Genomic DNA, 14,380 nt, shown 5'->3' on the forward strand with positions numbered 1-14,380 from the left:
GATCTGGCGGTTTTGCCATCTGGATGGCCGACACTGTATATCAGCCTCATGCACAGCAAATTAAATTTACATTTGGAAGGCTTCCCTAGGCCTCACCCGGCACAGATGTACCAAAAACAGCTCTCCACCACAACTCCCTTAATGGATTTGATCAATCATTTCCAGGTCTATTATGTAAAGATGATGCTGGTTCATGTTCAGAATGACAAAATGACGTTACAGTCGCAATAAAATCACATTATGCGAGGCCAAATGGATGTTGAGCAAAATGACATCACCTTTAATTTCTTTAAGATGAGTCAATACTAATGCAACTTGCAGATGTATTTTGATACACAATCGGACATTAGTGAAATAAAAATACTTATTAAATAAAAGCCATGTTCCATCTTGATGGATTCCCCAAACCCTGTTTGTTTTGTGCTCGTCACTCATGCATGTCCCAGGAATTGAATCTAATTAAGTGCGTGTAAATATTTAAAACTATCAGTACAAGAAGACTGAGCGGGGGTGCAGGGCTAAATATATAGCAGCACGTTATTCTGCTTCAACAGCACTTTATAAACGAAAATGTAACTTGGCTCTGAAGAGGCTGCTATGCTTAAATGAAATGACCTTTAATGCAGAGCTGATCAAATGGCCTGAAGCGAGGCTATAAAAGAACATTGCTGGGTAATGTTTTACAGTTTCCTTTTTTCTGGTCTTTTGTTTGCCCTTTCCCATTTTCCAAGATGTTAAAATGTATCATGTTTGGCAGGTGAGGAGGTTCTTTGATAGCAGACTAAAATAGACTTGGTAATAGAGTCGATGTGGCAGCAGAATAATGAAGAAGGAGTGTGTATGCCGTGGATTTGGTTTGTTTTGAATGCTTTTTTTGACAAAGGGATACTGAATCATGTTGATCAGAAGAAGAAAAATATTGATTTCAACCTCTGCTGTGGTGCTCCTTGTTTTCTCATCTCCCCTTTTAAGCTTTCATGGCTGCTTGTCCTGCGAGTGTCAGAGGTGTTGTGTGATTGTTCTCAACAATCCTTTGAAGAGCCATGCAAAGACACACACTACAACCCAAAATGACCATGTGAGCTGACAACTAATCTTAAGGGTCTAGTGTCCCATCAGATCTAATTTTTAGATTGTGTATAGCCTAAAAAGCAGTACAGCAGCTGCTACAGTGCCAGCCAGTGTGTGACCGTGTTGACAGATGAATCCAGTAGCCAAACAGTGGAGCTGTCTGGATTCACATCTCAACTGCCCTGCTCCTCTTAACCTTACCCTCTGGAAGCGCCCCTATTGGTAGTTTTGAGTGGGAGTCATCTTACCCCATTCATGGAGCTAAGTATTTCATGCCCTCACCACTCCACTATGTGTCTCTCTCTTTTCAGACAACCGACGACTTGCTGGTGGCATCGGCTGAGTGTCCAAGCGATGATGAGGACATTGATCCCTGTGAGCCGAGCTCAGGTGGGTTAGGTTAGTCATCTCTTTTTTTATTCTACTTCTCTCTGGGTGTGTCAGTGTGGCTTTGTGTGTCATCGCCCACCTACACCAAGACACTCTAGGCTTACACACACTGTTTAAATGAGCAGATTGGATTTTTAGTCAAAGCTTGAACATTTCTCGGAGGCAGAGCATTTCTTTGGCCACTGCTGGCTGCATGATACAGCAAGCTGCTGGCTATCCATTCATTTAGTCTGGGGAGCTTCTTCCTTTGAATGATTTTAGTGGCTCTTGTCTGACAGTGTGCAGCAATGTAATATGTAAATGTGGTTCAAAAGGAAGTGAAACTTTTATTAAAAAAAAAAAAAAAAAATTTCTTAAATAAGAGTGAGCAAGTTATGTTACTGCCAACAAATTAGTCATGATTTACTATAATATCAATTACCAGAGCTGCTAACATCTTGTAGACTTGGACAAATATATCAGATTTGTTCTTTAGGTAGAAGTACATATACTTTTGTAGAAGCAGAAAAGTGAAAAAGCCTTATTTCGTTGACAAAGATTATCATGCAACTTGTATTGTATCATCATTTGAATTTCATTTTCTAAAATTGGTAACAAGTATTAATGTGGCCGAATGAGATGCATTATATTTTTTTTACAGATTGTTAATTGGTACCTTTTACTTCATAAACCCTTATAAATGAATAAATATTCATGATTTGAATAACTTGGAACATTTATACACTCAATTGTTCAGTTGAGTGGAGATGTGGCTTTTCTGTTGGACAATAGAAAAAGGAAATATTAATTGAAATGTTTTTCATACATGAAAATAATTCATTAGCATACACTTACTTTTCACTTATGATGGTTAGTATAAATTGATCCTATTAAGTTGGATAACTGATCTCATCCAGGTGTCTTATCTGTACAGGTACAACAATCTAAATATTGAAGTTTATCTCAGCAACAGTTTGGCATTTTTTGAAAAACATATTGATCTCTTGCTGAGCGTTCAACAGGTCTGACTTCCATAATGACCTGCTACTCATTAAACCGCTGCCAAAACAAATGATCTGTATCCAATAATATAAGTCTACTTAGCTTCCAAAATAGGATAATTTAATTTGTTTTAAATGTATGTACAAATACAATTTCTGTATTTATTTAGTCATTAGTTTAGTTTATTACTAGACTGTTCCTGTGGTGAGCTAAGTGGCCCTTCTTTTCCTAGTTTTTAATCTTATTGAGTCAATTGATTAGCTTTTTGATTCTAAACAAGTCTAATAATATTTCATACCATCGCCCCTCTGTTTCCCCAGCAAACATTAAATGTTTTCATTTAATTGTATCTTCTAAAAAATAAATGTTGAAATTTGAAACTACAAAAGGTGTTTTGCATGCGTCACAGCAGCTGTTATGACTTTGTTTTAATTGTGCTCCTATTTGTTTTCGTCAGCTCGTGGCATATGTTAATTTGGGATCAGGGGAGTTCTCAAAACGACAGAAAAGCACACAGTTGTAATTATCAGACCCACATGATTCCAACACAAGACATCAAAGAAGGTTAACCCCGAAAGTAATGTTTGAGCGCTATTTCTTTACGCATGCACAGAGAGTCCCCATTGATGCTAATTCAAATCTACAGCGGGCAGTGGAAGTTCATCCTGTTTTTATTCCAAGGTGTTCACAATATCTGCACCAAACATCCCTTGGACTGTATGATTGAGGCTCATATCAGGTGTTTTTCCCTTATAAAACAAATTTGGGCTGTGCTTGTATTCAAGGACGCTGATAAATTTGAAATGAAAATAACCACTTATTGTTTCCCCCACAGTGTTTGAAAATACTGCTTCTCTGCTTCACTTTAACAAATTGAAATTATAAATGTGTTTGTTCCTTACAATGTTGCCAAACTTTTAATCTCTTACCTTGCCACACACGGAGGGCAATTAAGTCTCACCCTAGCATCCAGCTATGAATAGAAGGATTTTCAAACGCAGTCTGAAGCAATGAGAAGCACAGAGAACAATTAAGTCCAGACCTAAGGCCCCCTGCTCCATCTAAATGTGCTATCGATCAGTGTGTGGTCATAAAACCTGCTCTAAATTAATGTCTATCCCACAGCAAAGACTATCAACTTTCTAGTCTGTCTCTCTTCCTGTTCCTCTTGGCCTTTCACCAGCAAGATTAGCTTTTGCCACACACACACTTTTTCCCATAGTCCTCACACTCAACATTAGAGTGATATTCCCATTGGGCAGCATCTCAATAGGTACTTCCAATGTACATCTGCTGCCTCTGACAAATACCACACACAGGAGATTGGTCCGCATACTTATTAACACCAGCAGCTTGCATTATGATATTTTTTGACAAGGACATCTGCCAAAACATCAGTCGCGAACTGCATGATGCTCAGGGACGCACACTCCCAGTGCAGAATATCCCTCTCCTTCTGTGATCACTGAAGGGGATTTGACACCAGAGCTGCGGGCTCCCAGGGTGGCAGCTGTCTAACACCGTATCCTGATTAATATCTACATTCAGAACGATTCACACGCTCTGCCAAGCACTGAACACATCTCAGACAGGCTTCTTGCACATACAGAACTGGATCCACTCCCTCTGATAAAGCACGACTCTCTCATATTACTGTTCTGCAAACCCTTTTTAATGACAGATGTGATATATTATTTTTCATACAACACCTTGACAGCTTGATCCTTCTGGCATCTCAAAGGCAGAGGGCAAATTCATACACTTTTGATGTATCGTTCTCTCCGACTCCGTCAACCTTGCACTCGGGCTTCACAGTATATGTATGTATATAATAGGAAAATGTTGGTACTCAAGTGATCCCATGAGGTGAGCTTTGAAACAGACTTATGTGTGCTATCTGTGGTCCAAGGTCAGCTCGAGATCAGCCCGTATGTCACTGGAGTCTTGTCCCACAGCAGTCTCTGTCATTCAGTGAATGGTATGAATCAGGTAAACTTACTTATTGCTGAGCTTTATTACTCTTGCTTCCGGAATCCATGGAAAGCCAGTGGTACCAGCAGAGCTTATCGCCCAGCAGGACCAGCGATTAGATCACACTGCAGCAAATTGAATCCTACCCCCCTGGTTTAGAAAGCTGCAGAATAGCATACAAGCCCATGATTCTGTACCACATCAGATTTGTAAAAAGAAGATGGTTGGGGAGTGCGCAGGTAGTCAGCAGCCGGTCTCTGACAGCTGTACATAACTGAACGTCACGGCAACCACTCTCACAAGCACACACACACACACACACACACACACACATGCACACACACACACACCCAGATCATTGTAATCCTTGTTGTGAATGTGTTCAACAGACTGGAGTACACCAAAGGCTTTAGCTGCCATGTAATCTCACCTTCTAAGACCATAAAAATACCAAGAAGTATGCAAATAGTCTGCATAATGACTGAAGGTATCACCCCCCGCAAAGCTGTAGGGATTTAAATATGATGTGAATTGTGACATTTTGCCTCAACAAGTCCAGCAATTTGTTTGTGCAGGGCCAATCATTTGAAGAAAACATTGCTTTGGACTTGGTAAGGTGAAAATAGCCTACACCTGATTTTCCAGTGCCAGGTTGGTTTTCATGGTGAACGTTAATGGAAAAGGTTGCCAGCTCGCAGCATGGGGTCACATTTAGCTGGATGTTTCCTACCTACATGTCCAATTTTGCTGGTATCAGGCAGGCCATGGATGGAGGGCATAACCATCATTGCTGGGTTATTTCCTGCAGCTGTCTTTTTCTCTTGAGGTAGCCTTTCATGATTGTTCAGATTAGTTGCAGTCTGGATAGCAAACTAACGAACATTTTCAGGCTTCTGCTTACAAAAGTCTTGAATTGGTTTTCAGAATTGTGGAGCTCAAATGCTCAAATGTAGTTCATAACTGATTGATGTGATATATTGCCATGACAGCTTAATGATACCTCCTTATTGTTGCTTCAACACAAACATTAAGGCCTTTCTTTTATTTTCCGGATTGAATTCAGTTTTTCATCTTGAAACTTATGATTCTCAGACCCCATCCTTTTTTGAGATGTGTTCTTGTTCTTAAGCACAAGGTGTACAGTAGTAAAGTTATGTATTGTATATAGTGAAGCTGGATGTTTATCTTTTCCATGTTTGTACCTTTATCCTTCTTCCATCCCACCTTCATTAGTAATGCACATGCAGTCATGTGAAATTTGATTTTTACGAGCGAAATAGGCTTCCTAACAAATAGAAATTCATACCAGCAGCCTCGGTGAAAGACTGTGTGTATGCACCCCTTCCATATTTCACAAATAATCTGCCAGCGCCTTTATTCTCCACTGCAGTAGACCCTTTCTGTGGATTGCCAAGGGGCAGGTTAAGGTTAATCATCTCTACTTCCTTCTTTTCTCGATGTTCTCTCATCTTTTTTTCCCAACCTAAACCATTCTGCCGTCACATTAGCAGCTACTAATGCGTCTGACATTTGTTTTAATAGATTTAATTTATGGGTGGGGAAACAATACAAAGAGTAAACCAATAAATCAAACTACAAATGAATACTCTCTTTAACCCGATGGCAATGCACCCAGCCAGGAGGGGGAAAGAATTAGAGTAAATTATTGTTATAAAAGTAGCTGTGAGATTAATGAGACATTAAGAGCACTGTGCTGGCTTAAGAGGTCACTGCCTACATTTAATAGGTTATTCAATCATACCCAGCTGGAACTCTGTTTGTTCATTTGCTGTCTTACCTCAACGCAGTGTCATGCATGCCAGCAGACTGCGACAAGCGGAGATGATTTTACCAATGAAATGATGAAGAATGCGATCCATAGTTGCACCACTAAACACAGATGACCTTCAAGCATAATTTACAATCTTCTATTGATACATTGCTGTGATTATGTGTCATATATTTGAAAATGTATTGAGACAATCTGATGGAATTCTGCCATTTTTGTTTTTCTGCACTCTTTCACTGAGGATTATGTTATCCAAGTCTTCTTTCTACATCCTATTTTAAATGAAGTGTGTTCTTGGAGAAAACAGGATTTCACACTTACTGTCAGTCTTTCTTTTTACTGATCCCACCATATTTATTTTTTCAATTATTTTTATTTTTCCACCACACATCTTTTTAGTGTGCTGACATTGATGCTAACACAATGTGTCTGTTTATAAGTCTAAGTAGGGCATGAAAGGCTTTGCATACCCGAGAAAACGGAAAGCTGCCCAGCCAAAGGTCACTCATGGTGATAATATAAGTGACTAAGGCCTTGGAAATATCATGCCATAGTTCCTTGTTGTCCCATTACTGAAACATTTCCTCTGTACACCTGCTGCTACTTTCCTTGAATCAGAAAATTATATATTTGTCATATATGTGTCATTACTAGCAGGATAAATACAGTTACAGTTACAGAAAAAAAACAATAACTTTCAAAGAATTAAACACTTCTGCATTAATATTATTTCTTCTGAGTTATAAGTTGTAATGAGGTTTTTGAAAATGAATATTTTCAATCAGCATCAAAAGCTAGCTATTGCCATAATCAGACCAACAACTTATTTTAAATCAATGAATACTGGAGTTTGATATTGATTGTCTATCTGCAGCAGAGAACTACTCATTTTTGGCGTAATCTTTCAAGAATTTCTATTGCTATCAACGCACTGTGTACATCACAAAAATGACCCTAAGAACTTGTTAACTTGGACATTTCTGGAAGAAAGTAAGATGAACTCTGGACTTGTGGTCCTCAAACTGAGTGAGCCCGGTTCTCTTCTTTCATCTTTTTTTCCCAGTGGATTGCCTCTGGGCCAAGGTTTAAACTGTACCATACCTTTTACTGGGCTTAATCAAACACCTTTGATAATAATTCCCACTTCATTTCATGCTCGCTCAGCTCCCAGTTCATCATCCACCATCAGCATGAGCAGAACCACTCCAGACTCACACATGCTTGCTGTCATGAGGCACACTGCCAGCATGTCACAAGTACACCATGGCTTGCATCACTTCTTGAGGACACTTGGATAATTAGAGAGGGAAGAGGGATTTGATAAATGTTTTGGCTCTGCTGCAGTTGATACAGTGACCTGTCTCCAGACTGATCCCCTTCTGTATGACGGCTCTGACAGTTTGTGATTATGTTTGGATATGTGAAGCAAGAAGATGGTATAATACTAATCTGGCTGCATAACAGCAATGTGTCACTGAGCATGCCAAGTGAGCCAAGGTTCATCTGAAGGCAACCTACACACACACCTTCTTTAGCTCTCAGATATGTAATGCACTATTCATGTTTATTATCTGTTTGAAGTTATGGGGTAGCAAGTTCATACTCTTTTCATGACCTTATTACTATAAATATACTCAATTTTCAAATGATTCCAGCGGATATATAATCCCAGTAATGTCAATACCCATCCATTTACAAAAAGCCTGATCCACTCCTAAGCTACACAGCTCTCTTGACCCATTAGCACCAACGCTTAATGAAAGGTTGGGCCCAATCTGTCCATTCAATATATCTTGAGTAGCCCTGGTTGCTTCATTACCTCTCAACAAGCCTCGCACACACCTGAGGTAACCTCTCATCCTGCCTGATTCTCCCCCACCCCTGCCTCTTCTCTGTGTATTCCTCCATCCATGGCTCCCATCAACCTGCTCGCCCTGTTACAAATTACTAAACAAATGAACCCTCTCGATGGAGACAAATGAAGAAAAATAGTCCTTGAAGAGGACCATTTATTCAAATCCTGTCTGACAGTGCGGAATCTCTGATCCCATTTCTCTCCTTGAGAGCGTGAGGCAAGAACGAAGTCAGGCAAGAAGAAGAAGAATCACATCAGGCATTTCACAGGCTTTTAAACGACATGTTCCATTGCACCAGTGGTAATATCTTCGAGAGGCACGCTCATGTATCCTCACTGAGCAGTCCAGCTGAAAGTAGGCGAAAAGATTCTCAAAAGCAAACTTGTTTTAGTAGTCATTGTCTTTGTGTCATTTACTTCCTATTTGTATGTTCAGTGTAGTTCTTAGTAAGGCTCAAAAATAAAGAGCATATATACGTATATACTTGTCATCTATAAAACCTTTGTCATTGTTCATAGTTTTTTCGTATTGTCTTGAATAAATTCTCATAAAAGAAAAAAAAATGTCTATGTAAATGACTGAAACATTAATGACTGTCCTTGTGAATAAAACAGCAAGGAATTCATAATGGTCTGGATGTGATACTGTAATTTAACTCTCGCTCAGGGAGGAGATAAAGGAGAAGGTTATTCTTGCAGCTTTTACACAACCGCCATCCTTCAAAAGTTAACCCCCCCTCAGTTTACCTCTATCATTTCACAAGTGCACCCCTGCTATGCTGGCATGAGGCACGGTGCCACTTTAAGGTCATTTTCCCCATGTCTAATTTTACCCTTGGGTACGCTCGAGTAGAGCGTATAAGAGGAGCCATCATTTTAAACACTTGTTTCAGGCGCTATTTCTTTTTCAGTTTATGTGCATTCATTCAGAGGTGATGGAGTGCTGATGAACAGACAGGCAGATGCATTTTGACAGAGGTCCTTATGAGCCTTTCTCCAAGGCCTCGTGTCAGGCACATTACTTTGTCTGATCCAAACTGGAGGAAAAGCGGGGGCCTGGTGTACTGCCATTGGCGGGGGGAACAAATGAGCTGCATCGTCAAGTGTATCATGTATCCTGGTAGACTGTCAGGTGGCTCTATGATGGACACTGCTGTGACTAAATGAGAACTAACGAGCTGTAATGAGTGCTAATAATCACAAGCAAGACCTAGTTATGTCAGTGTAGCGCTAAATGCATTGCTAATTCTAATGGTGGTGGTCACCATTCAGATTTCATTGTCAAGCTATTAAATCTGGATGTTTATTTAGATATTCCTGTAAATGCGGACTTAAATTAATTTTATTACAAACTGTGATCAGTTGATGGAGGCTTTTTTATAGATAGCGCTCCAGTGTGAACAAGCCTGTAGGGAGCCAATCAACAGTTCCAGGCAATAGGAAATAACAAAGCCCAGAGCTGGAGGTGTTAGATTGCACAAGAAAGAATAGTGCACCAGTGTACTTTTATTACATGGCTTGCTCGCGATATTGCTGGCCGACAGGCTCCGCCTGCCGAACTCCTCCAACACCGTCACCTCACTGTAGACGTCCGCCAAGGTCTTGTATAAAACCCTCAAGTGCCATACCAAGAGCTTCAGCCTCCATCAACCTGCTATGTTATCTACGCTTTCAACTTTTTGACCCTGAACAAAAGATAGATAGCAAATATGAAAGTAACTCACCGTTGCTGCCCGTACAATGCCTTGCTGGGGACGAGCCGTGTCAACCAGTGGCTTTTGCCCACAAGGCGGGGGCATTCTTCACACCTGTCTGCAAGGATAAGTGGGCTTGTCACAAGCAGAGCTAATCTGTTGCAACGCTCAGTCACACTCAATCCCCCAGTGGTAGTCTCCGCTTGTCCTTGAATGTTTGCTGGCATTCGAAGCATACTTAGGCCCCTGATTACTCTAACCACAGTGGAAAACATGTCAATGAACAGTTGTAGCATCTCCCGCCTCTCCTGACAGACAGCTTTGAGAACTTTTGCCCTTTGCAGTTTACACTTGTTTTATTGAATCTCACATGAGCAAAACTGCCTAAAATAGACGTGTGTTGTGTGTGTGAATCATTAGATAATATTACATCATTTGAAGTGATGTCTGCCCAAACATTAGGCTGTCACTCATGGAGAAAAATGAAAGTAATCAAGGGAGTTCTTTATCTTCAAAGCCATCAAATATGAGTGAGACAGGAGTGATGGAGAGAACAATGATAGGAGCAACCGGAGACAGAAGAAGAGCTGCATTATAACTTGGACAACATTGAGCATATGAAGTGGCTGAGCTAATGTGCAATCACTCATCTATTTGCTGGTGAAAATAATAAAAATCATGGAAAAACAATAGGAATAGTGTAGATCTTTTGAATTCATCTTGTCCTTCAAAACAAATAAACAATAAAACAAAACAAAAATATATATTTAGAACAAGAATTACCCTCTTTGTACATGCTCATAGAACATATCCCTTCATAAAAACAGAACAAGAGACAATGTGATTTTGATAAACATCTGATGCAGCAAAGTTCTTTTTTCCATTTCCTGTTTTTTGTGTTGAAGAAACTGAATTCTTGCAAATAAGAAGACAGTTCCTCATGTGGAAATACTACTCAACCAGATAAGATCAAAGAATTCAAATGATGAAGAGACAATGTGGTGCTTTATGTTCAATTGTAAAATTTCTTTTGAAAGCTGATTTGAAATCAAAGCCAAGGAATGCAATTATTTTTTGAAAGACTCAAAAAGTAGGACAATAAAAGTGGGGCAAGTGGGATGGCATGTGCATGTTGAATTTCCACTAAATATCAAATACTTATTTTACTGTTTTGGTAAAAAAAAAAAAAAAAAAATACAATTAGTATTAGTTGTCTCAAAAATATAATTGATAATATTTAGATAAACATGTAGTTCCTCTTTGTTCATGTGTTGATGAGGTGATATCACCTGCTTCATGATGGTCTCTAACATTTGGAACAAAATGCATCTGCAGGCAGAAAAGTCCTGATTGTAGAGAAATGAGAGTCACAGCAGACCTCAGATTTACTGAGAGTTCTGCTCCAGATATTCAGAGAATAAATGCTGAATCTTGCCTCTTTGTTTAGCTCTGACCCCGGGAGAGTCAGTGAGGAGACCGATTTAGTCCTGAGAAGTCTGCACATCAAAAATACACTATTGTCCCAAAGCAGGAGTGTCAAACTCGCGGGCCTGAGGGCCACTTCTAGCCCACAACCTGCCTACATATGTCCCACAATTGATGAAAAAAGTCATGTTTGGTTTTATTTAATTTGTTTGAATACAATTAAAAGATTGAATGCAGCAGCAGGAGAAGAAAAAGATGGTGTTCAAGAAAAATCAGAAGATGTTCTTTATAGGTTTTTCAATTTTTGTTAAAAATAAAAAAAAATGTTCAATTACTGTCATGTTTTTGGCCAAAAGATGTTACCGATTTGTTCGTTTAACATTGGTCTGCAAATCTGCAACTACTGTTTTGTCTAAAACAAAAGATCACATTTTGAGAAATAAAAGCGCTTTTGTTAATTTTCCCTCCATTGATGTGACCATGCCAGATCAGCTAGACCTTAATCCACTTTATAGTCAGTAAAGGTGCAAGTGATTGACTTTGTCAAGAGATTCTAATGTTTGGAAGACATTTTGCTTCTCTAATAATATGCATCCATTCATCTGACCATGTCCTACACCACTTTATCGCTCTTAAGGTCATGGGGTACTGGATACAATATGAATTAGACGAAAGGGGAAGGCAGAGAACACCCTGCAACTTTTGAAGAAAACAGACATTTTTATCCTGAAAAAATGTGTACAGGAAGAACATTGAAACCGCCCATAGGAAGGCCTTCAAGCTAACCTGGACTTCAACTGAGGACACTTTTCTTCTATGAGTGCCACCCATTACAACACGATTCTGCATTACACTTATAAACTTTGTGTGCTTTAGCATTAGCATTTATGATAACTATGTTCATAAAATGCCATTTAGCGGAATTAAGTTACAAACGTTTGTATTCAAGTGTCATTTACATGACTACTAGGTGGCAACAGTTATATTCATGGGAGTTTTTAGTACGAGAAATTAAGCCAAACAACAAAGTGTAATGTTGAATCATTCGCTAAATAACTGTCCAGTCATCACACAACAGTTCATTCAGTCCTCCAAATCTACATAGCTATTTATAACAATGTATAAAATGTTGTTGCTTTGTGCTGTGCAAATTCACGTCGACGTAACTAAGATCTCAACCCAGTTGTAAATCCCTCTAATTCTATTCTTTCTTTTAAATTATTTTTGCTCCATTCCAGTGAAGCCAGAGTGCTTTAATTTCCAAAATGTTAGTGTTGAGTGTTTGGATTTCACAAATGCAACAAAAAGGGCTTACGCAGAAATGATGACTGTTACAAAAACACACAGAGAGATGTGCCAGGAGGAGTGAATAATACTGAGGTGGAGGCTGGGGGGTGGGAGAGTTCGTGGGGAGGGGGGGCGTGTTTTCGGAATACAGTCGATTGAATGGCACCATTTCTGAACAGAAGTGGGCACAGCCTTTGGCGAAATCTGCTGAGTCAAATGAAGAATTGTTTCTCTCTGAAAGATTTATTTTCAGAGACTATGTGGTACAGTCATGCTGTTTGGAATTTGTAGTGAACATTGGAGATGACGCACACTCATTCATGACTGGGCTGTGAAACATATAATGAGCTTGGTGCTCCGTCAAACATTAGCACGTTGGTCGTCTTGTCTCCTCAGCTTTGCTTCTGCATTTAGAAAATCTTGCTTACCGACAGCACATTTGTTTGCTCCTCTATTTGCAGACATGAAGAGCACTGCAATGCAGTATATGGCACGAGAATAATGCAGTATAGGAATTAAGAGATGACTAGTTAATCAGACACATACGATAATAAGTCTGCTGAAACACCAAACACTGAATCTCTTCTAAGTGCTACAGGCATCTGTCACACTGTGTGTGTCACATTTCAATATAGTATCCTGAGTCATACAGGATTTATTTTGACTGGCAAAGCATGTAAAAATTGTAAAATTATTCATGTTATTGTTCTGTCTTCTTTAACAGCAACCGTCACATTGAATGTTTTAGCTGTTAAAAGCTTAGAGTTTTAGATTCTCACTATTAAAGTAAATCACAGAAGTCTAAACTGAACAATTGTGACTAGGAACCTCCTATGCCTATATTTGAATAACTATTTTCAACAGTCTTGAGACATGATACCCCTACCTTTATTCATCGATATGCACAGACATGTAGAAAAGCAAATCATCCATTTACGACCATAAACATTTTTGTAGTAATATGTTGATAAATATAAAAGATTGAGTGCTTTGTTCATTTGTAGTAAGTGTATTTCTGTTCCGCTTTGTGTTGCAGCCAATCCCACTGGTGCTGGACCGAAGGGCTACCCGGACACATCGGAGGTCTTCAGGGAATCCAGCAGCACAACAGGGATGGTGGTCGGTATCGTAGCAGCTGCTGCACTATGTATCCTCATCCTCCTTTACGCCATGTACAAATACCGGAACAGAGACGAGGGTTCGTATCACGTAGACGAAAGTCGCAACTACATCAGCAACTCAGCACAATCCAACGGGACTGTCGTCAAAGAAAAACCAGTCAACACCGCGAAGACCTCAAGCAAGAACAAGAAAAACAAGGACAAGGAGTACTACGTCTGAGCAGCACAAACTTTGGTCTTTGCTGGACCGAGTGAAACATTTATCAAAAAGACAAATCAGGACATGAAGATGTGTACAGTATAATAACAAAGATGAACATTATTTAGTCTTTTTTTTCCTATAAGACAATGCTCTGAAAAATGAATCAAAAATGAGAAAAATAACTTTCAAGCTCGCAAGGCAGAAAAGATGTACTATCCACAGAGCGACTGTTTGAAAAATTGCTCTGACAAACAGTTAAAAATGAATAAAAAATACATATCTCACATGTCAAGAAAATAACATTAATCCATCTGTGACTTGTTCTTTGGTCGGCATCAGGTGACTGAACTCCCTTGTTTATGTTAAGCGGAGGAGCACAGATGCACTTTGCAAATGGAGATTCAGCATTACAAACTCGACGTTTCCACTTACATCACCTCTGCTTGTGTTGTTGAGACTTTTTTTTCTAACAACAGTAACACAATGCATAAACATTACATACGCCAAACGTCGTACCAAGGATGAAGAGACGGAAGGGAAAAAAGTGAGACGTCAGCCAATCCAGAGAGGAAAAAAAAATACCCAGATGGATGT

General features: G+C 39.4%; 1 protein-coding gene across 8 annotated transcripts in view; it reads left to right on the top strand.

Annotated features, from left to right (window-relative positions):
• The window catches only part of LOC308138100 (neurexin-1a-like), a gene marked incomplete at both ends in the record, with an annotated part of 242,991 nt that extends 229,187 nt beyond the window's left edge, over window positions 1-13,804 (top strand). For 5 of the 8 annotated variants that reach the window (XM_080507065.1, XM_080507066.1, XM_080507067.1 and 2 more), the window contains 2 exons: window positions 1,383-1,470; window positions 13,500-13,804. In XM_080507065.1, coding sequence (XP_080363191.1) covers window positions 1,383-1,470; window positions 13,500-13,804 — 393 coding nt within the window. The remainder of the gene's footprint in view (window positions 1-1,382; window positions 1,471-13,499) is intronic. The other 3 variants (XM_080507070.1, XM_080507069.1, XM_080507072.1) reach the window with 1 other exon arrangement.
• Between the last annotated feature and the right edge of the window lie 576 nt (window positions 13,805-14,380).

The sequence above is a fragment of the Blennius ocellaris genome (genome assembly GCF_963422515.1).
Source record: "Blennius ocellaris genome assembly, chromosome: 13".
Lineage (NCBI taxonomy): Eukaryota > Metazoa > Chordata > Actinopteri > Blenniiformes > Blenniidae > Blennius > Blennius ocellaris.